Genomic DNA, 21,392 nt, shown 5'->3' on the forward strand with positions numbered 1-21,392 from the left:
ATTCTACTCAGTACTGGTGAGGCCTCAGCTGAAGTGCTATGTCCCGTTTTGGACACCATACTTGAAGAAAGAGGTGAAGAAATTGGAGAGAGTCCAGAGAAGAGCAACAAAGTGATAAGAGGTTTACAAAACATGGTCTAGAGCAGTGGTTCTCAACCAGGGGTAAGTGTAACCTGGGAATACTCAGATGTCTTCTAGAAAGTATATCAACTCATCTAGATATCTGCCTTGTTTTACAACAGGCTACATAAAAAACACTAGCAAAGTCAATACAAACTAAAATTACATATACAGAACAGTATAAACAAATCATTGTCTATACTGCTCTGTATACAATACACTGAAATGTAAGTACAATATTTATATTCCTATCAATTTGTTTTATAATATATGGTAAAAATGAGAAAGTAAGCAATTTTTCAGTAGGGGGTGTGACACTTATGTCTGATTTTGTAAGTTTTTAAGTGAAGTGAAACTTGGGGGTTCACAAGACAAATCAGATTCTTGAAAGGGGTACAGTAGTCTGGAAAGGTTGAGAGTCACTGGTCTAGAGAAGAGAAGATTGGGCGGGGGGAGAGGAGGGAAGGGATATATGTCTCCAAGTATGTAAAAGGTTGTTATAAAGAGGACTGTGATCAATTGTTCTCCATGTCTACCAAGAGTAGGACAAGAATTAATCATCTTACTTTGCAGCAAGAGAGATTTAGGTTAGATATTATGGTTAGAAAGATATTCCTAAAGATAGTTAAGCTCTGGAACAGGTCACCTAGGGAGGCTGAGTGCCAACATATTAGATTCAATTCTATACATGCCAGCCTCGTGGTCCATTGCTTTGACATTTACTAACTTGAACAGTATGTTTTTGGGCTTTGCAATCAGTCCTCAATTCTAGAAAGTTGTTTATCGGAACATTTGTTGACTTACTTCTAATATTAAACATCACTGCTTAGGTTCAAATATTTCTTTCTATGTAAGAACACAGGCTCTCCATAATTATCAAAACTCTTCCCTTTTTCTCCCACCACTGACTCACCAAATTGCCAGGAAGAGAACGAATTCTCCCTTATCTTTGGATCTTTTCTAAGGTTTAAACTGTAAGTTCTGGTGAAATGCCCTTGTGTTTGTCATGATCTTCGGGCAAAAAAAGAAACCCAGCTATTAGAAGCTGGACGGCACTGCCCCAGGAGACAGAGCATTTGAAACTGATCGAAACAAAGGCCACTGCTTTTGGAGTAATCCTTACACAAATACTTTACACCAAATGTTCAGCCCATTAAAATGAGACAGATTTCTATCATGATGAGAACGACCATCTCCCAGCAAGGGGCCTCAGATTGACTCATGGACCCCTCTTCCACATGCAGTTTAACTGGGAATTTTACCACCAGCATCCTGACCTAAATCAAAAATGCTTCTGTTCTGTACTGCCAGGCCATGCGGTCTCTATTCAGACCTCCCTAGATTAGCTCTAGGGAAGCTTCACATACTCTGTTCCGGTATCTGTCACAGATGTATGCTTTGTGTGTAGAGATTTCTCTTGTAAAAAGGCTACACCTAAAGATCAGTTTGCCTTTCCTGCACTAAACCACCGTAGACATCTGACTCACTGTGGTATTGTCAGAGATGATTCATGGCAGATTCCCACCTGTGTATTCATGATCGCTAGGAAACAGTAATCCCCACTTCTGTAGGGAAGCCACTCTCCCAAAAATGGTTACTTAAGGGTATCCAAATTGCTCAGGCATGTTTTGTTAGCCCTTGGGTCAGAAATGGAGCACTGCGCTAGTGGTGCAGACAGTCACAGAGTTATCAGACAGACAGCTGCTCCATTCACTAAATTACCTGTATTATCTGTGCAGCAGTCTCAGGTGTTCCCTGCCTCAGGTCATGGCCATTTATAGAGAGAACTTTGTCATTCCGACTCAGCTTTCCATTTTTGGCTGCCAAGCCTCCATCAAGCAGGTCCAGAATAAAAATCCCTGCCTCGTCTGTCTTCCTAATCAGTTTGATTCCCAGGGGTTCAGATGGGTCTCTCTTCATCAGTGTAACGTGAATCACTTCCCGGTTAACAGCAGGGCTAGAATCCTGTTTGAGAGTCCTGTTGGAAAACCCTTTTTCCTGCAGGACCATAAGGTGAAGAACGGGACCTGGGTGGCGCAGCAAGGAGATAGCTTGGCAATGAGTCACGCTACTGATGTTGACCCCATTCACCTAGAAAGAGGAAGGAAAATACACCATTTAGATCCTGGAGAGCCTATGGGTCTTCCACTGTACCTACTATCACAAGGTTAGCAAAAAGCACACTTGGATCCTCCATGCATGAGGCGCCTTCCCTGAGACCTTTCCATAGCTCTGAAGCCTTGAAACTCTCCCATAGACTTACCTTATGCTTCTCGTTCCAGTGGAGTACCGGAGTCACAAAAAAGGGATCAGCGATCGATTTAGCAGGTCTTCACTAGATCCGCTAAATCGACCCCTGGTGGATTGATCACCACACATTGATCCCCTGGTAAGTGGAGACAAGCCCTAGGATCTTCAGTCTAAATCTTTTTTTTTTTCCAAGGTAATTTTGGTAACTATTATTCCTCCCCCAGGGGGCAGTCATGTAGGATTCCATCCTGTCTCATTTTGGTGTGCATATGGGCCTATTGGGAAGGTTAGCAAGGAGACATGGGCAACAGCATCTTCAGTATTCTAATGACACCTAGCCAGTGTTGCTGAATGTCTTACTTTCTGGCTGAGACTGGGAGGTGGATGAGGCTCAGTCAGATAAGATGGATGTGACATTGATTGGCTTGGAGAAGCCACCTGAAGATATGACCAAGACTGTATCTGCCATTCTGAATGCAAGGGCCTGCCAATCCTTATTAGAATGTATAATCGAAGGAGAGGGTTGGATTTCCAGTTGTTGGATTTGTCTGGCCAGGAGGATGTAATACAACGGTAGTGAGGTCCAGATCTTAAAGAAAGTATGTGCCTTTGTCACCTCGAGATTAGACTACTAACAATGCACTCTCCGTGAAGCATTAATTCAATTTGGAAACCAAAGCTTGCAGTACAGAATGTGGCAGCTCAGTTGCTTGGCAGGGTATATTGCTAGGAGCATATGGCACTAGTGTTCTGTGCTCTGCACTAGCTGCCAGTTGGTTTTCAGGGTGAATTAAAATGCTGGTTTTGAAATGGAAAGCTTTAAATGATTTAGCACCTGCCAGTTTGAAAAAGAGCCTCTCTGTGCAATAGTGCTGTTAGAGAGATTAAGTGAGGGTGAGGTAATATCTTTTATGGGACCATGGCTACAACTATACTCTATACAAATCTCATAAAAAACTGTCAGATACATAAAGTAAATAAAATAGATTATTTTTTTCTTTGAACTTTTCAATCTAAGGAGATCTGTAACAATAGGTGATAAAACATTTTCAGACAGAAGAGGTGTTTGTCAAATTGAGATGAAATTAAAAAAAAAATCCTCTTAATTACATCTGCTTCCACCACTCAAAACAATTCTATTTTCTCTCCTGCACTTGTACCCTTCAAGTGCTGGATCAGGTAAAAATAAGAACCAATCCAAACCTTCTGAGGTTTAAAAGTGTTCTGATACCTTTTTAATATTTTACTTCTTATTTCCATGAGGCTCTCTTACCTCTCTCCAGCTGGGCTCAGAACTAACCAAACACTATAAAAGAGGCTGCTGTCAAGGCATTTCTGGCCTGATAAAGCAGGAAGGGTCAGAAATTACATGAGACAGCCTGTTCTTTTAAGGCTCACAGCCCAGTTTCATAGAACCAAGATATTTGGACAAGTGTTCAAATTTTGGCATGCTTATCCAACTCTCTTGAGGTTTGCCCAGCACGACAAACTTTTTGCTATCCACTATCATAAAAAGCCTTCTCTTAGACAAAGAAGGGTGATAATTTAACTTTACTACTAACAGAACAAACGTACCTCAAGGATATGGTCTCCAGGTGCTATTTTTCCATCTGCAGCAACAACAGAATCCCGAAGGACTTCCTGAACAACAATGTTCCCTAAAGGGGTGTCTTTGCCCCCAACTATCCGCATTCCTAGTTCTTCTTCTGGATCATCTCGATGAATTTCAATCGTACTTGTTTCAGCCACAAGACTAGCTTTCTGAGGCAGGTCTGATTGTGAGAATCAAAGAAGAGAAAGCAACACATGAATACAGATAATATCCCCATGTCCTTTCTCTATTCTATATACCTGATCTCTGTGTGAAACTAGTACTGGTAGGGCTTGTATTGTTTGGCACTTATGTGCTCAAAAATGGCATTGTGTGTGTGGGGGAGGGGGTATTTAGGAGGGAAGAGAATAGATCACGAACAAAAAGCAGAAAAGTTAAATTTCCTAGACTTTCTCCCCATATGTTCCCAACGAGTGCTCACTCAGTGCAAAGCTGATTGTCAGATGGTGTAGCAAGAATGGAAACAAAGCATTTTCGAGGACTTTTGTAAATAGATGCTTAATTTGCCATTTAGAAATTTTTCTTCTTCTAGATCTACTGCCAGGTTATTTAAAGTCAAACTACTTAGAACTTGGGGCTTCTTGGTTCCCAGTCTGACGCTCAGGCCATTAGAGAAAAGGACTTAATTTAGTGCTCTGATCAAAGAACTGAAAGCCTAGAACTCTTGCGTTCTAATCAGGAGTCTGACATTGCTTTGATGTATGATCTTGGGTGAGTCATTTAACCTCTCTACTTCAATTTCCCATCCCCCTTTGTAATGGAGTAACATTTACCTATTTCAGAGGGCTGAGAAGAATTAATTAATACTTCCAAACCATTCTGAAGATGAAAATTGTTACCTCTCCCTTCACTTTTGGCAAAGTATGTTAAATCTATCATCATTGCAGCATTTGTGCAAGCCAGGCACGTTAGATGTTATAATGAAGGCAATCACAATGTCAGCCAAGTACAGCTGTAGTTCTCTATCACACAGTGGCTTTAACAGAGAGATTGACATGTACTTGGGGAAACTCCAACATAGAACCAAACTAATCTACACAGTAACTATTAGACAGGTTCATTAGCAGAGAGACTTGTCCCCCCCAGCACCATCTAAGTGCGCACAGGAATTAAGAAAATCATTTTGAAACATGCTATCAAGAGTTTTACGCTACTTATTGTCATTCTAAAGATTTAATGAAGTGGTGGTATCTTTGAATGGAGATATAGCTATTTTCATTTGTAATGTGATGGGATTTGTTTTCTTACTGATGATTAATTTCAAATCCAAGCACTAGCAAAGGGCATAAAAATGCTTCTGTTTAGTATCAGTAGGGAGGAACTAAAATAAACAACCTGAACAAATAATTGCCTCAAAGGAGTAAATATAAAATAAAAAGACAGACTGGCACAAATTCCTGGTACTGATTGCTTGGCATCTTCACGATATGTTTGGTGCCCTGTTCTCATGGGGCTGGTGCATGCACTTTATTTCCACACAGCTGCAAAAGAACATTGTTACTGAAAAACTTCTGATTTTTTTTTTTTTAAATGGTGCTTGGTGTATTGCTCTTGTTAACCTAGGGTTTGTGAAAGAATCTTGCTATACTCTGTGCACGTGGCCATCCTGAGAGGGGATAAGGAAGCTGCTACTCTTAGTAGGATTGCCAATTTTGGTTGGATGTATTCCTGGAGGTTTCATCACATGACATAATTCTGGAGACTCCAGGAAAATCCTGGAGGCTTAGCTCTTAAAGAACTTTTTTTGTGTCAGTGGCAGAGGTTTGTGTTTTTTGGAACTGAAAGGCCAAGAGTAAAAAGTAAAAGGAGAAGCTTGAAACTATTGAAGGTTTCCAAGTATTTGTTCATACAGATATGGGCAGAAACTGTGATAAGCTCTTTTAAAGAGTATCCTTAACGTTATTTAATTTTTTTTTTTTTAAAAGGAGATTTGAAACTGAATTGCATTTTGTGCTATTCAAAGTGGTGTGAGACACTGTTGGTAACTGCAGAGAGAGACATTACCGCCTTCTTCACCCTCCTCAAAGGCTGGATTAACGAGTCCAGGCTCCACAGTCCCCAGAGATACCACAGCCGCTATAGAGCTTTCTGCCACCAGCGACGATGCTCCGTCTGATAGCTCCGCCTCTCTGGCAGCATTCGATTCCTCCCTGGTAATGGGATCTTCCTTGCCTCTGGAATGTGGATTTTTTCTCCTTTCTATATCGGATTTGTATTTCTTGAAGCCAGGACACCTAGAGAAGGTTTGGAAGTCAGTCATCCACACAAGAAACAACAATCTCATCTCACATAGTAAACTCAGCACATACAAGCGCTGGGTAACTAAGATGCTTTAGGAAGCATGATTAAGTCTGGTCAGTCACACATTTTCTTTCCAGCAGCTGGTGCTAGCAAAGATTCATTCACATCTCAGCCTCAAATTGAGGCTGGAAGAAGGGGGAGAGAAACTCCTTTGTCAACTTCTTTTTTTTTTAATTTAAGAGACCAATTAGTTTAATTAATCTGAGAAAGAGACAGTAGGAAGGAGTACTCCTTGTTGAATGATAAATATTTTAAGCCCTGCTGCTCCCAATGAAGGTGAGAATACATTTTGTGAGGCATAAGCAAATACTTATTCCCTCTGCTCTTTCAGAGCCAAGGTAAGAGTGTGAACCACACATTTGAATCACAGAAGTTTTATAGCCTTGAATATGCCATGTTTCTACCAAACCAGCAACATACAAGACTGAGTGGGGCAGCATGAGGAAGTTTGCACTGCTGCTGCTGTACCCATGTTATAATAAACAGAAGTATTCTCTCACCAGGCCTATCCATCCAGTTCTTCTCATAAGCACCAAACAACATTTTAAAAAGAACCCCCAAACCCTGTAAGCAACACAACAATCAATGTTACAGAAGAAGCAGGGGAAGGAAAACAAACTCAGGCTATTACCACCTTTGATAAGAGGATGGATGGCAAGTTAGGTTGGTGATGCAGAAGTGGTATTGGAATCTCAGTGGCAGATACTATTCCCTGAGTCAGTACTGAACCAGTGCGCCAGAACAATGATACAGGATATTAGCTTATGGGTGGTTACCACTGTGTCCAAATCAAATTCCATTTGGAGTATTTACATTCTGGCTACTAAAGTCCCTCTGCAATTTCACCTACTCTTATTTCTTCCTGGTTACTTTACTCCCAAGTGTAGGGTGGACAAAGGAACCTCTCAAAGGCACAGGGCAATAAAACCCAATGTCCAAAATACGTCTGCTTGTTGACAAACTGGAGGCCCAGGAATGGCCCTCAGATAGGGTGAGCAGACCACAGGGATGAAATATCGGGACGCGGGGGGGGCGGAGCAAAAAAAAAAATGGCGGCGGAGCCAAAAAAAAAAAAAAAAAAAAAAAAGCAGTTTCGCAGGGGCGGGGGGGGCATTAGCAGGCCCCAGCCGCGCCGGGCGCACGTGCTGCCCACCCCAGGGCAAAAGCTGGCCCCGATGCAGAAGGGGCTAGGGATAAAGAGGGCAGGGGGGGGGACAAGAAACAAAGTCCGGGGCTGGCCACGGCGCGGGCGTGCAAGGGGCCAGGGCTGGCACAGCCGAGCCACAGCAGCGGCCGGTCACCTGTGGGGCTCCAGGCTGGGCAACGGGCAGGAGCCAGGGCTTTTCCCAGCCCTGCAGAGCCTCCTGCCCCCCAGCCCGCCGTGGGCACATGCGGCGCGTCCCGCCGCCGGCAGGGAGCCCCACGCCTCTCCCGCTCGGCTGCGCTCCAGCGGCTCCTTCCAGGCGGGGCGAGCCGCTGGAGCGCAGCCAAGCAAGAGAGGCGCGGGGCTCCCTGGCAGCAGCGGGGAAGTTTATGGGGACCCCGGCTGGCCCCTCGCCCCTGTCCGCCGGCCTCCCTGCCTGGGACAAGTCTCGCCCCCGCAGCCTCTCTTCGCCGCGTGTCTCCGGCGGCCCACGCTGCCCACCCGGGCCAGAGCCAGCCCCGGCTGCTGCCTCCACAGCAGCGGCCGGTCTCCTGAGGGGCTCCCCGGGGCTCCAGGCTGGGCAACGGGCAGGAGCCAGGGCTTTTCCCAGCCCTGCAGAGCCTCCCGCTCCCCAGCCCGCCGTGGGCACATGCGGCGTGTCCTGCCGCCGGCAGGGAGCCCCGCGCCTCTCCCGCTCGGCTGCGCTCCAGCGGCTCCTTCCAGGCGGGGCCGCGGCAACTTTCCCTTCCCCTCCCAGGCTCCTGGTAGTTGCCCGACCCTCCTCCTAACCTCCTCCCTCCATTGAGAGATCCAATGGGGGAAGGAGGGGGCGGAGTCGGGGTTGGGGGGGCGTGAGCGCCGGAGCAGAGGGTAAATTTCCTTCTTTGTCCCGCGTCCCGACCGAACATCGGTCGGGACGCGGGACAAAGAAGGAAATATCGGGACTGTCCCGATAAAATCGGGACGTCTGGTCACCCTACCCTCAGAGCCATTTCAATTATTAATATTGGCATCTCCCTACTACACTCTTGAGATCTCTGTAAAATTAACACCTCTGAAGCCAGACTGCAAAGTGCAGGGAAAAATGCCACAAGACTAGTTTCTTAAAATTTGCTGCTCATTCTTTTTTAAATGCACAGATGTGGCTTAGTCTCACTAAAAATCATCACAAACCCTGATGGAAAATACTTTCACTGTGGTGGTCTTATGCCAGTTAGAATTTAGCTTGAATCACCTTTATGTTAACAGTCCATATATTTAAAAAAAACAAACAAAAAAAAAACATACTAGATTATTGGAACTTGGTTTCGGTAATGATTAAGTCACAATGGACTAAACTGCATGCCACCATATATGGTCTGAAAGGTTAACCTTCCCGTATGTGACTGGATCTTCACTGAAGCTGAATGACATTTCAGCTAGCAAAGATAAGATATAGGTGCTTTTAACTCGCAGTTACAGGGATTTGGGAAGTGGGGGAAATAGATTATTCAGTGCTGACTGTGTGTGTAAGACTCAAGTAAAACAGTCCCAGCCCTTAAGAGCTTATAGTGTAAGAAGCAGAAACAGAAGATGGAATACACTGATAAAACTAGAGAATGGAATAGGTTTGTTTTTTGAAGAGGGGCAATGTTTTAAAATAACTAAACTCTCAACTTTTATGTTGAAAGTATGGATAAAGATATCGAGAGCACCTTAGCCTCTAGATACCATAGGAACATGCAATAGAAACAAATGCCTGGCTAAAATTGCAAAGATTTCCTTAGTTCAACCACCACCTGCACACTTGTTGACTTTGGTATTGCTATAGACAAGCATGATGTATTTGAATGGTATCAAATCTACTGTGTACTACCCATTACCTACTAACAAAACATGCTGCCACTGAAACTTTGCCTTTGTTTACAATATGGCTTGTTCCCAGCTCCATTCTGAGCAATCATTAACTAAGAACAAAGGTTCTTCAAACTCCATGGAAAGACTCCTTTGTTGTGTGCACTTTTCTAAAACCACAGTTCTTTGTCTGTTCCAGCTCAGCTAGCCGGCAGTGGAAATGACAAAAACATCTGTGCTGAGAAGTGCAATGAAAAGTCAGTTTCCTTTCTCTGCAGAACATATTTTTAGTTGCATCTATGCTTGTGAAAGAATGAGGGCAGATAATGACATTACAAATATGTGATTCAGCAAGTGCGTAATGCACTGAGTGACTTCCAGTATTTGGATCAAAGACTTGTGTGTTACACATCTTAATTGGACCAATTAAGCTGGCAGCATTGTATTGTACCCCTTGTCTCTCTTCTGAAAATACTCAGGAGCCATGCACTGTGTTTGAAGCGAGAGGTATGTATGTTTATAATTACTTCAAGGAAGCAGGTGCACAAGGACTATTCTGTGAAAAGGAGCACTGTATTCAGTAGGGTTACCAGACGTCCGGATTTCCCAGGACATGTCCAGCTTTTTGGTACTCAAATCCCCGTCTGGGAGGAATTGCCAAAAAGCCGAACATGTCCGGGGAAATACGGAGGCAGCATAAGCCAAGGTCCGCCCGGCACCAGCACGACCCGCAGAGTCCACATTGCAGCCCAGCCGCCTGGCTACATTGTAGCGAGCTCGGGCGGGGGCGAGGGGGGGGCGCAGCAGCAGAAGGCGGCGAAGGGGCCGCTGCTACCCCCAGAGGCTGGGCGGACCACGCGCCCCAGCCGAGCCTGCAGGACCACGGGAAGGCTGGGCCCAGCCAGTGGCTCGGGCTTCCCTCGCGGGCAGGGACTCCCCGGCCACTGGGGGACCCTTCCTGCGGCCCTGTCACCCCGCACGGCAGGAAGGAGGCTGTGGGGCAGGGAGTGCAGCATGTGCCGGGGCTGCAGGGACCCGCGCTGCCCCGGTCGCCGCTGAGTGTCTGAAGCCCCCGCCAGGCAGAGGCTGCCAGGTGAGCAGGGCAGGCGGGGGGGTGCAGAGGCTGCATGGCGAGGAGGAGCAGGGCAGGCAGAGGCATAGAGGCTGCAGGGGCAGGGAGGGTGCAGGGGCTGCAGGGCGAGTGGGGAGCAGGGGGCACAGAGGCGGGGGGGTGCAGGGGCTGCAGGGCAAGTGGGGAGCAGGGAAGCACTTAGCAACCCCCAACCAAGATCAGAGCGGCAGGGAGGAGGGGGGAATGCGGGGTGCTCAGAGGAGGGGGCAGAGTTGGGGCAGGGACTTTGGGGAAGGGGTTGGAATGGGGGTGGGGAAGGGGTAGGGTTGGGGGCGGGGAAGGGGCGGAGTTGGGGCAGGGCGGGGCCGGCCCCATGGAGTGTCCTCTTTTTTAAATGTTTGAATATGGTAACCCTAGTATTCAGGCACAATTCAGGGGCTTGCTACATTCAGTTGGGCATTGCTTCTGCTTATCTGTCTGGGCAGACTAGTAGTTTAACCTGTATCCTCAACACAGATGCACTAATCACCCAAACACATAAGCATATTGTCTTCATCCTCTCACTTTACTGGCCCGTCCCTTTGTCATCTCTGCCTGATGTTCTCATCTTAACTTAGTTTGTTCTGGGTAAGGAAACCATTGTTCTGTTCACTAAGGCACCACAGATCGTGCTATGTTACTAACAATTAGTTATGTAAACATATATGCACCTGTTCTGTAAGTGAGCTTCTAGTTCACACCTCTGCATCGTCTGCTGACACTCTTTCTGGAAGGGACAGAGGATAGTCAATTTATCCAGCAGGTTTCTCACTAGAAGGCTAGACTTCCGGCAGTGTTGGAAACTCAGTTTTTTCCGATCCATGGGACAAAAGTTATACTCCTGCATGAAGTTCTCAAGGCACTTGAAACAGTATGTGTGTCCACAGGGTGTATCCATGGGCTGGAGCAAAGGCTGAAGGCAGATATGGCAAACCAGTTCATCATCCACTTCATCTTGGAAGTTATAAAGATGATTGTCCTGTAACAGGTGGAACTGGCCACATTTATGGCAAAGTTCACTGTTGGAGACCTGCTCTTCCACTGCAGGGTCAGCCATGATATCCAACATCAGAAGAAAGTTGGTCAGTTTGAAGACCAGGAGTTAGTGGTCTGACAGGACTTCTCTAATGAAGAGGGGAGAGAGAGAATTAATCACTCAAAATTGTCTAAAATGCAAGTTAAGAGGCCACTGTCAACTTGAAATCTAGTCAGTTAAAAATAAGTTAATTCTAGTTTCAAGAAGCATACCTGTCCCAAATCTCCCTGCCAATTTTTGTGATTTTGCATTTTTCTATTCCCCACCCCCCCAATTTTTCCTTTCCAATGTAACTATGAGAGAGACCCACCCAGGTAGCAGGGGAAAGTAAGGCCCTGATTCAACAAAGCATTTGTGCATCTGTTTAAGCATTTTGGTGATTTGGATCCCGAAAGATTATGCATGGGAAATAGTGACACTGACTAGACACAATTCTGTCAAATACACAGAGTGAAATGAACTGAAATTCTTATTCCTTCTAATTACAATAATAAGTGCAAGAAAAGTGATTAAGTGACAGTTTCCTTGTCTGCCTTTCTGGTTGGTATCGAATGTATTTGTCTTAAAGAGATGGGGGTTAGTGGGTTTTTTGGGGGAGGGGGAAGGGAAAGGAAGAGAAGGTTGAAAGGAAATTTTAAGTCTAGGAGGCATTTCCTTCCTCCCAGTCATCTCCTTCCCAAAAAGGAAACCCTGTTAGTTTTAACCATGAGTGTATGGTTCACTACTCACACAGGCACACATTGTGTGTGTGTTCATACAAGTATTCTAGGGAACTAAAAAAAACAACTGCTTTATAATGAAGGCTAGAAATACCCACCCAGTCCACTACATAATTCACTATACCCAAAATGATTGAACTTCATTGGCTTTGTAAATAAATCTCAAAGTTGTGGAGGATGAAGATAATGGGACACATTCAGCTCTCTGCAGCTGCAACTACATTGATGGAGTTACATTATGAACAAAATAGGAGGCATATTTCAGATAATGGGAGAATGTTAACAATACCCAAGCCTATGTAGTACAGATGAAGAATCCCACGCTCCAGCATTGTAGAAGCCCCCATGTTGTGCCAGCTGCAGCAGGCAGGTACATATAGTACATCTAAAGCACACAAGCACAGCCTCTCTTGCCATATATTTCATACAAAAGGACACATTTTGATCCTCACTTATCTTGAAAGCTAAGAGGTAATATTACAACTTCAGACAAGCCCCCGACACCACCAAATACTTGCATTCAGTCAGCCCAATACCATCAACTTAACACCCCCACCTGTCCACCCAATGCTTTCCAAAGCCCAATAACTATCAGTAAGACACAGAGGCACAGCTGTGCTTTTGGGTTTATACTACACGTTCTAATAGTTGCATAAAACATTTTGGCAGGTGATTAAACAATACATAGTTTCTCAGTGAAAGCCAAGAATTCACTCCTACTTTTGCTGATAAACCACTGTAGGCCTTTTCAAATGTATCCTACAGGGTTTCATTCTCTGCTCTTTGTGCTACAACATGAGGAGGTAAATCCCATATGTCATTTCTAGACTAGTGGGAAAGAGACTTCCGTATCTGAATCCAGTAAATATATTTCTTATAAATTCTATTTCCCTATAATCCCACTGTTAACTCCAAATCTAATTTTTGAAGGTTCCGTATTTAAAAATAGGAAACTGGACACCCAATTTGTCTAACTCCTCCAAGTGCTCAGATAGGATTTACCTTACATCACTGTCTTTTCAACAAAGAGGAAGTTGCTTCAGATGTTTGGGAACCTAAACCTGTCACATCAGTGATGAAACCCAGCCCACACCCGTCGGCAAGGTAGTAGTTTGTGAACAGCACTAGTGAGGTGGCAAGCTTGAACATGCCGACTGGCTGTTCAGTGATTTCAAACAAAAAGCAGATGTTCTGTGTAAGCAAAATTAGTAAGAAGTTACTCCGCAAAGACAACTGCTTAAGAATCAGTTTTGTTACACTAAATGTTTGGAGGATGCAGTTCCAGCACTGAGGGTTTGGTTCTACTCTCACACTGGTCTGAGTGCATTAGCTTTTACAGAGTCACTCTAGTCTAGTCACTCTTATACCAAAAGTGAGAGCACAATCAGGCCCTGTAAACTCAGATTCAAGTGCTAAAGGTGCAATTTAAAATACACCTGGAGTCGTCACAGGAAGCTTCTATCAAGTTTAAACTTCTCATCTTCAAGGGCCAAAAATCAACTGTCTCCACTCCATCTCACAACACACACTTGTTTCTTCTCTCCTGTTTCACGCCAATTATACCACTCTCAACGCCACTTAGCTTCCTTCCCCTGCTTCCACTTTTTTGACTTCTTCTGGGTTGTGGCTTAAGACAATGTGACAAGCCCCCTATATTATTCAAATCTGTCCCTAAGACCCATTCTTCCCAACTACATCAGTCAAATGCCTTGTCTACCCTAACACTAAGAAAAATGTTGTCTTTTACTCTTTGCACTACACAAACACACAGTATGAAGAAGCCACAGGGCAAAGTTAGGTCCTAAATAACTGTGTTTACTAAATATGCACAACCCTATAAGGCCTAGCTGCATGCTATTATTGCTCTTGACTATTTTCTGGGTGCTTCTAAAACACAGAATATAGTGAATGCCACTGGAGAGTTCAGACTATTTAAAGAGATACTATCCTATTCCTATAGGCTACAAAAAAGGAAGAGGATAAAGCCGGAGGAATAAATCCTAGAAAGCAAAAACTTTCCTCTAGATTTCACAGTATTTCATGTCTTGCATGCGCTAGAGTGCAAATTTCTTAGGAAGGAACTGTTGTGTTTTGGCTTTACTACACCAAATACATCATCGGCTCTTACACACATATAAAAGTACAGTAGAACCTCAGAGTTACGAACACCTTGGGAATGGAGGTTGTTCGTAACTCTGAAATGTTTGCAACTCTGAACAAAACATTATGGTTGTTCTTTCAAAAGTTTACAACTGAACATTGACTTAATACAGCTTTAAAACTTTACTGTGCAGAAGGGAAAGCAGCATTTTTCTTTTTTTTTTTTTAAGTAGTTTACATTTAACAGTACTGTACTGTATTTTTGTGGGGGGTTTTGTCTCTGCTGCTGTCTGATTGTGTACTTCCAGTTTGAAATGAGGTGTGTGGTTGACTGGTCAGTTTGTAACTCTGGAGTTCATAACTCTGAGGTTCTACTGTATATCCTATTTTCTTGTACTATAACACTGAATCACAGAATAATAGAAATTAGGTCTCTTCCTTTCTCTATTAGGTGGTCTACTCTGCCAATGCAAAACTATTCCCTGCAATATGTTGGTGGATTGACTATTCTTGTTTTAATTGTGCCAAGTGATGGAGCTTCCAGCACTCCTTGTATCAGATATAGATCCCCTCTCTGTGCTCATTTGCAGCATTAGTAATAGCACTAATAAATTATGTAGTGTGCCAAGAAACACACAAACACTGAACCTTTCAGTATCATTTCAGGCTATGGAATTCCAATTAAAATTAAATTCAGATAATTCTTAAACTTGCAAATACTGATTCAATACTCTCATAATTGGGATATTTTAACAAGGAATGCTAGTCTTTAAAAACAAAAAAACAAAAAAAACCCTTCCCAAGGTTATGCTTCTGACTGTACTAAGCTTCTCTATATTACTGTAGTACTTCTTTTAGAGAAAAATAATTGTGATTGTTCTTGAAGTACCCAGATATTAAAGCATCACTGTTTGCAATGCTATCATTTGAAGTTCTGACATTTCCACTTCCTGTTTTCAGCACTTAGCTCAATCATAAAAAATAAAACAGTTTGGCGCACAGATGTGCAAAATCCGATCCAGGTCTATCTAAGGTACTTACATGTGCTCCCTTCCCTGCAATTCTCATATCTAAACACCTGACAATCTTTCATGTATTTATCCTCACAACACTCCAATGAGGTAGATAAATAGTATTATTCCCACTTTACAGATGGGGAACTGAACCACAAGTGACTTGCCTAATGTCATACAGGAAGTCTGTGGCAGAGCAGAGAATTGAACTCAGGTCTCTCAAGACCTAGGTCCAAGACTTTATGCAAAAAACAATTATGTATTGGTGGGAGGGTGAGGAACTGAGGCGTTGAGATAAACCATTTTGGTTTTGGCTCATCTGTAATTCTGAACTAAAAGCTGACATAGTTATGTAGAAACAATAAACTTCTTTCTACGTTCTTGAGAAAAATGGTCAGCAAGACCTAGAAAACTTTACATATTATAAAATAAGGGAACATACAGTTACTATTTGTACTGTAGAAAATATTTTGGTAGTTTAAAAGTTCTATATTGTGCAATTAGACTAAAGCGTTTATGTAACGCCAACAGACGCTGGTTGTCAGGATCGAACTTGGAGCCTCTGGAGCTTAGTGTATGAGCCTCTACCATATGAGCTAAAAGCCAACTGGCTGTTAGCTAGGCTGTAGAGCAGACTCATATTTTTTCTTTTTCTCTCTCTCTCTCTCTCTCACCCACTGGATTCACAGGCAGCAACCGCCGAGCACTCTCCCATTGACTCCGGTAGTCGACGGGAGAGCGTCAGCCATCGACTTACCGCAGTGAAGACATCGCGGTAAGTAGATCTAAATACGTCGACTTCAGCTACGTTATTCACGTAGCTGAAGTTGCGTAACTTAGATTGATTCCCCTCCCCCAGTCTAGACCAGGCCTAAGTGGTCTCAGTGCCACTAGATGGGAGAGAACACCACACCCAGAAGGTGTGTGGGTTACACTTACATGCTACATTGATCCCATGGAAAGCCCCAAGCTAAAAATCTCAAAATGGATTTTTAACTAACTACATACAGTGAAGGCCTAGATTAGGTAAACTATGCAATAGTTTATTGCATTAATATTATTTTACTTATTAAGTTTATGAACACATTTCCCTGGGAGACTGGAAATGCAACATTCCAATTACTGGATTAAAAACAAATAAGAGCGGCAACAATTAATCTACATTCCTTGGATGGCCAAAACACAAATCCAGAGCATGGTTGGTTGGTTGGTTGAGATCATGGATGCAAATATAAAGTTCTTGTAAGCATCAGCACCCTCCTGATTGCTCAGAGCAAAGGCAACAAAGAGAGCAGCCAGTGCAACATACATCCAAATATATCTAGGACAGCATGAAAGAATAGGAAAATAACTGTGAAACTTTCTGCAACTTTGTGTGACCAGTTTTCACACAATTGCAAAATTTTGCATCTTCATAAAATAGTGAATTAGCTGGAAAAAACATGCAAAATTTTGCTCATTTTCACAATGAAGAGTTTTGGTTTTTTAAGCTAAATTTGGGCTCCATCTTGAGTGAAAGTTTGGCATCCAGAAAAGGGACCAAGTTCATGTGAAATACAGTAATGCTCATATTTTGAGCATTTCATGTTGCTAATATGTTTCACAACCCTAGCTCAGTTGGTGTCCAGCCATGGTGCAGAGATAATTGTTGCTGTTCTTGCTAAGCACAGACTACTTAAAAAAACGTTGGGTTTAAAAACAAAACACCACCACTTATGGTAGACCAAATCAGGATCAAATCCAGGAATAGTTTTCAAAGGGGACACCATTCATTCTGGTATTCTATTGCTGTTCCTTACTGTTCTTTGCTTACTGATCTTGCCAAAGATTAAACCACCAGAAGTAAAAGCACCAAAGAAAAGCAGCTACAATCAGCATGTCTTTGTACAGCTAAAGAAAAGGTGATCATTTTAATGATTAACTTTAGGAGTTATTATAATAAGCCATCTCTGAGAGCATTTTTAATCCAGTCTCTATTAAGTTATTGCGAAGCTCTGTCTAGTTCTGGGTGTACTGGCCAGGAAAAGCCAAGTTAGCACTCCTTTAGCACACTAAGCTTAAAGAGATATCACCAATTTAAAGATCTTTCTTCTATCCTAACCATTTTGACCCACTGTTTAACCACTAAGATTACAATAAATGAAAGGAGATTTGGAGAAAAATAATGTTCTCTTTTCAGTTAGTTCATTTCACAGAATTTTGTGTGGATATTTCTTACAGCAACAAGTAGAGAAACTAGTTACTAGAATAATAAGAAAATGATTGTAAAACCATAAAAAAGGCAGGGGACATCAGGGGCAGGTGTAATACCAGAAATTACTATTTTCTCATGTTTAAAAACAGACTTCAAAATGAGTGTCTATTAAAAACATTATTCTTATTGGAGATGTGCTAGCATGGTTTGACTGGCCAATGTAGACAGAAAAAAGGTTTCTGGAACAAGGCTTAACAAAGTAGGAAGCTGGTAGTATGACAGCCTTAGGGCTTGTCTACACTGGCAATTTACAGTTTTTTCACCCTCCTGAGCAAGGAAGTTTCAGCGCGACCACACAAGCCACGTTAAAGTGCTGCCATGACAGCGCTCTAGCACTGCCAGTGTAGACAGCCCTTAGTCTAAACAAGGGCCCCAATTCAGCAAAGCACCTAAGCATGTGTTTAAATCCATCCCTATTCAGTAAAGCACTTAAGTGTGTGCTAAAAGTAGGGGACTAAGTGGGGTGACCAGACAGCAAATGTGAAAAATCGGGACGGGGTGGGAGTAATAGGATCCTATATAAGAAAAAGACCCCAAAATTGGGACTGTCCCTATAAAATCAGGACATCTGGTCACCCTAGGACTAAGTTTCTTTCCTGCTTTTATTTATATGAATTTTGCAAACTGGTGTGAAATGTTATACTAATGAAATCAAACACAGTAGTAGGCCCGATTCCCCCCTCCCCTTTCACTGATTTTACACTGTGTGACTAACTTCAATTAAAAGACTCCTGATTTACAGTGAACATGAGGAAAGAATCAGAACACTTCAGTACTGAGAAAATGCTGACTTACCTATTTATCTACAAGTGCCTTACAAGCCAGAATTATATGAATGCCACAAATTTCAGTGTAGAGTACTTAAGGTATTCCCAGAGAACAAGAGCAGAGGACTAGACCTAGCTGTTTTACTGCAATCAAAGTAATTCCATTGACTTCAGTTGTGTTACTTGCAATTTACACCCATGTAAAAGATCAGAATCCAGCTCAGACTCTTTCAAATATCCAGACAGTACAGTATTGTTCATACTGAGGATGTGTCAGCATTTCTATTATGCACCATCTCCTCTTCTCATTTTAGAACTATCCCATGGAAATTCTCTCCAGAATGAGCTGTACTACATCAGGTCCCCAATATGAGGCAAGTTTTTTAATGTTACAGCATATTAGTTGCATTTGTTACAAGACCATACATTTTTTTAAAGCTATTGCCTGTGAAATGACACCTTTACAAAGGAGGATGTAGCTGACTGGTTGAATGGCACTCTACTGGGAAATAATTAGTACCTTAGGCTTCCTGGGGAAGTAAAACAAACCAGAAAAGGCAGGCAAATAAAATATCCACTTCTTGGACCAGTTAATGATACAGCAACATCATTGATCTAGCAATTCTAACATTCTGAAGCAAAGCGACTCTATGCTTGAGTCTCTTCTTACTTACAAGAGTGTAATTTGATTTGATTTTTCAATAATTATTCCTAATTCACATCCATGCAACACAAAGAGAATCTAGGGGTAGGTCTATACTTACCTCCGGGTCCGGTGGTAAGCAATTGATCTCCTGGGATCGATTTATTGCGTCTTGTCTAGACGCGATAAATCGATCCTGGAAGTGCTCGCCGTCAACGCCGGTACTCCTGCTCCGCGAGAGGAGTACGCGGAGTCGATGAGGGAGCCTGCCTGCTGCATCTGGACCCGCGGTAAGTTCGAACTAAGGTACTTCGACTTCAGCTACATTATTCACGTAGCTGAAGTTGCGTATCTTAGTTCGAAGTGGGGGGTTAGTGTGGACCAGGCCTAGCCCTGTCATTAAATGAACATTGCCTGGGTAATAATTCCAAATGGGTTCCCTCCGACCACCTTTTTATTAAAAAGGTACAATACATATTTACAGAAGTGTCTAAATATAATTATCTCAAAGACCTAAACAATGGGTCTCTTGAGGGCCAAATTTAACAGAGATTCAGTGGTATGTAAATTGTTCAGAAGACAAGTTTAGGTGGTTAGGTAGTTTTAATTTGTGATTATTTTAATTCAAAATGTGCAAAATGAATGCCAGGAAAGCAGAAGTAGTGTTAGGTGTAGCAGGAAAAGCAGCTAGCAAGTTGCTTTATCATTTTCCCTCAGGACTGCCACACACCGTATTTATTATACATTTTTGTTAGATGCTTTTTCTGCTACACCCATTCTCCCCTCACTTCTCTCTTTGATACACACTTTGAACTTGGCAGCCACGTCTGTCCAAAAAAATAAGTTTATAAGGTTGTTACTCCATCCTTAAATTGATGTTTGTGTAAGCAAGTAGTTTTGTGGAGAGGAAGGGAAAAGGCATCCAGTGGTGCAATTTAAGGATCAAGCATCTAAACTTTAATTAATAATCTGAACTTCTGAAATTAAAACACAAGGTCCAAACCAAAACCAAAAGACTAGGAGACCCGAAGTTAAGACTCAGACTTCAGCCAAGTAGCTAGTAGTGCGCTTCTTTCCAAAGTTCTGGTATGCTTTTGAGAAGAAGACCACGTGTCTATCAACTATATGAACAATAGGCATTCCTAATACACATCCTCCTGTGTCTCCGTAAATTCCATTTATTTTAAAGAAAGGAAGATAATACTAAGTCAGCATTATGGTTTACAGGATCTTAAATGTGTAATGTGCATAGGCATGTCTTTGGCATATGCCTTTGTTCCAGTAAAACCCTGCCAGCTACTGCAGTAGCTTGAATAAGCACATGTCAATGCTCATATCAGATCTGGATTTTGTCCATACAATACACGTAAGAAGAAAGCAGCACTACTTTCCATCTACCACGATAATCCCTGAAGATTTCATGGTGAGCAGCATTCCTCACATTATACAACTGTATTTGAAACTGGGAAACTTTTATAAAATTCAGCTTTAAAGACATCTACCCATTGTCATATACCAGTGAAAGTAGTATGGGAGTAGGGAATAGTGTTTCAGGTGGCAGTTCCCATCCTAGTTTAAAAGGGGACTTTGATTCTGGAGAGAATGTTTATTTTAAAATTAACCCATCTAAACATCAATCCACTTATTGATATCCCACTATTTGCTATTGCTGCTTTTGCAGATTATATGGCAGTTCTATACTGACCCCTTATTTCTTATGGGAAAGTCCTCTAGACTTTAATGTGATTAAACTAATATCTTAATATAAATTAATCTAGAAAGCTTAATTTCTATAACTTTTTATAGTCCTACTTCAGAATTATATCCCTGCGCTAGAATTCTCTATTTTCTGTAGGATAGCTGAAAAACCCATAGGAAGATTGTTTTCTATAGGACATTTGCATAAGGGATTAATTTTTCTTCCCCACCACAAGTGATCTGGCGATGAAGTAGCAAGGACAGATTCTGCCCTCTCTTATATCAGAGATGTACATGAAAATAGAATTTTACCCAGTGTGGTGGAATGTGTTTCATCCCAGTCAATTTCATAGCCTCAGATGGAGATGTCAGATGCTGGATTTTGACTTTTTACTGCAGGAGGAAGCAGTGAGGGAAGCTGAACTGTGAATGAACGTTCCTCAATAAGACAAATTTTGCTCTGTTAGACTGGTGTAAGTCTTGACTTATACCAGAGTACCACAGCAGAGTTTGGCCCAACGTACATTCAATACCTTCTTGATATGTTAGGGACTCAATCTGGCTCACTGTGCTGAAGTCAGGTTTATCAGAGGCAACCCAAGAGCATATCTGGAGGAGACAAGTTTCAAACTGCCCTTCTGAGATTCCCCAATTCTGCACCCACACTACACCGGACTGATCCTCCAGGCCGCTCTAAACTGTGCAGGGTGACAATAGCAATTGTTGGCTGTGCCACTATGGCAGATCTACGCCACCCATGGACACCAACAACCGACAGTGGATTGTTCTGC

At 42.7% G+C, this 21,392-nt stretch overlaps 1 protein-coding gene and 1 long non-coding RNA gene across 3 annotated transcripts in view; one reads left to right on the forward strand and one right to left on the reverse strand.

The window, feature by feature from the left end:
• Positions 1-21,392, reverse strand: part of LOC101938455 (ligand of Numb protein X 2-like) — a 50,102-nt gene that overhangs the window by 16,690 nt on the left and 12,020 nt on the right. For both annotated transcript variants that reach the window (XM_065557258.1, XM_005291768.4), the window contains exons 2-5: positions 11,043-11,495; positions 5,987-6,216; positions 3,946-4,142; positions 1,843-2,211 (exon numbers count right to left, since the gene is read on the reverse strand). In XM_065557258.1, coding sequence (XP_065413330.1) covers positions 1,843-2,211; positions 3,946-4,142; positions 5,987-6,216; positions 11,043-11,440 — 1,194 coding nt within the window. In that variant the 5' untranslated portion in view covers positions 11,441-11,495. The remainder of the gene's footprint in view (positions 1-1,842; positions 2,212-3,945; positions 4,143-5,986; positions 6,217-11,042; positions 11,496-21,392) is intronic.
• On the forward strand, positions 8,135-19,434 carry LOC135973536 (uncharacterized). Its single transcript, XR_010590427.1, has 3 exons — positions 8,135-9,767; positions 15,929-16,014; positions 18,575-19,434. It is a non-coding gene; the product is annotated as an uncharacterized LOC135973536 (long non-coding RNA).

This window comes from Chrysemys picta, chromosome 9 (assembly GCF_011386835.1).
Source record: "Chrysemys picta bellii isolate R12L10 chromosome 9, ASM1138683v2, whole genome shotgun sequence".
Classification (NCBI taxonomy): domain Eukaryota; kingdom Metazoa; phylum Chordata; order Testudines; family Emydidae; genus Chrysemys; species Chrysemys picta.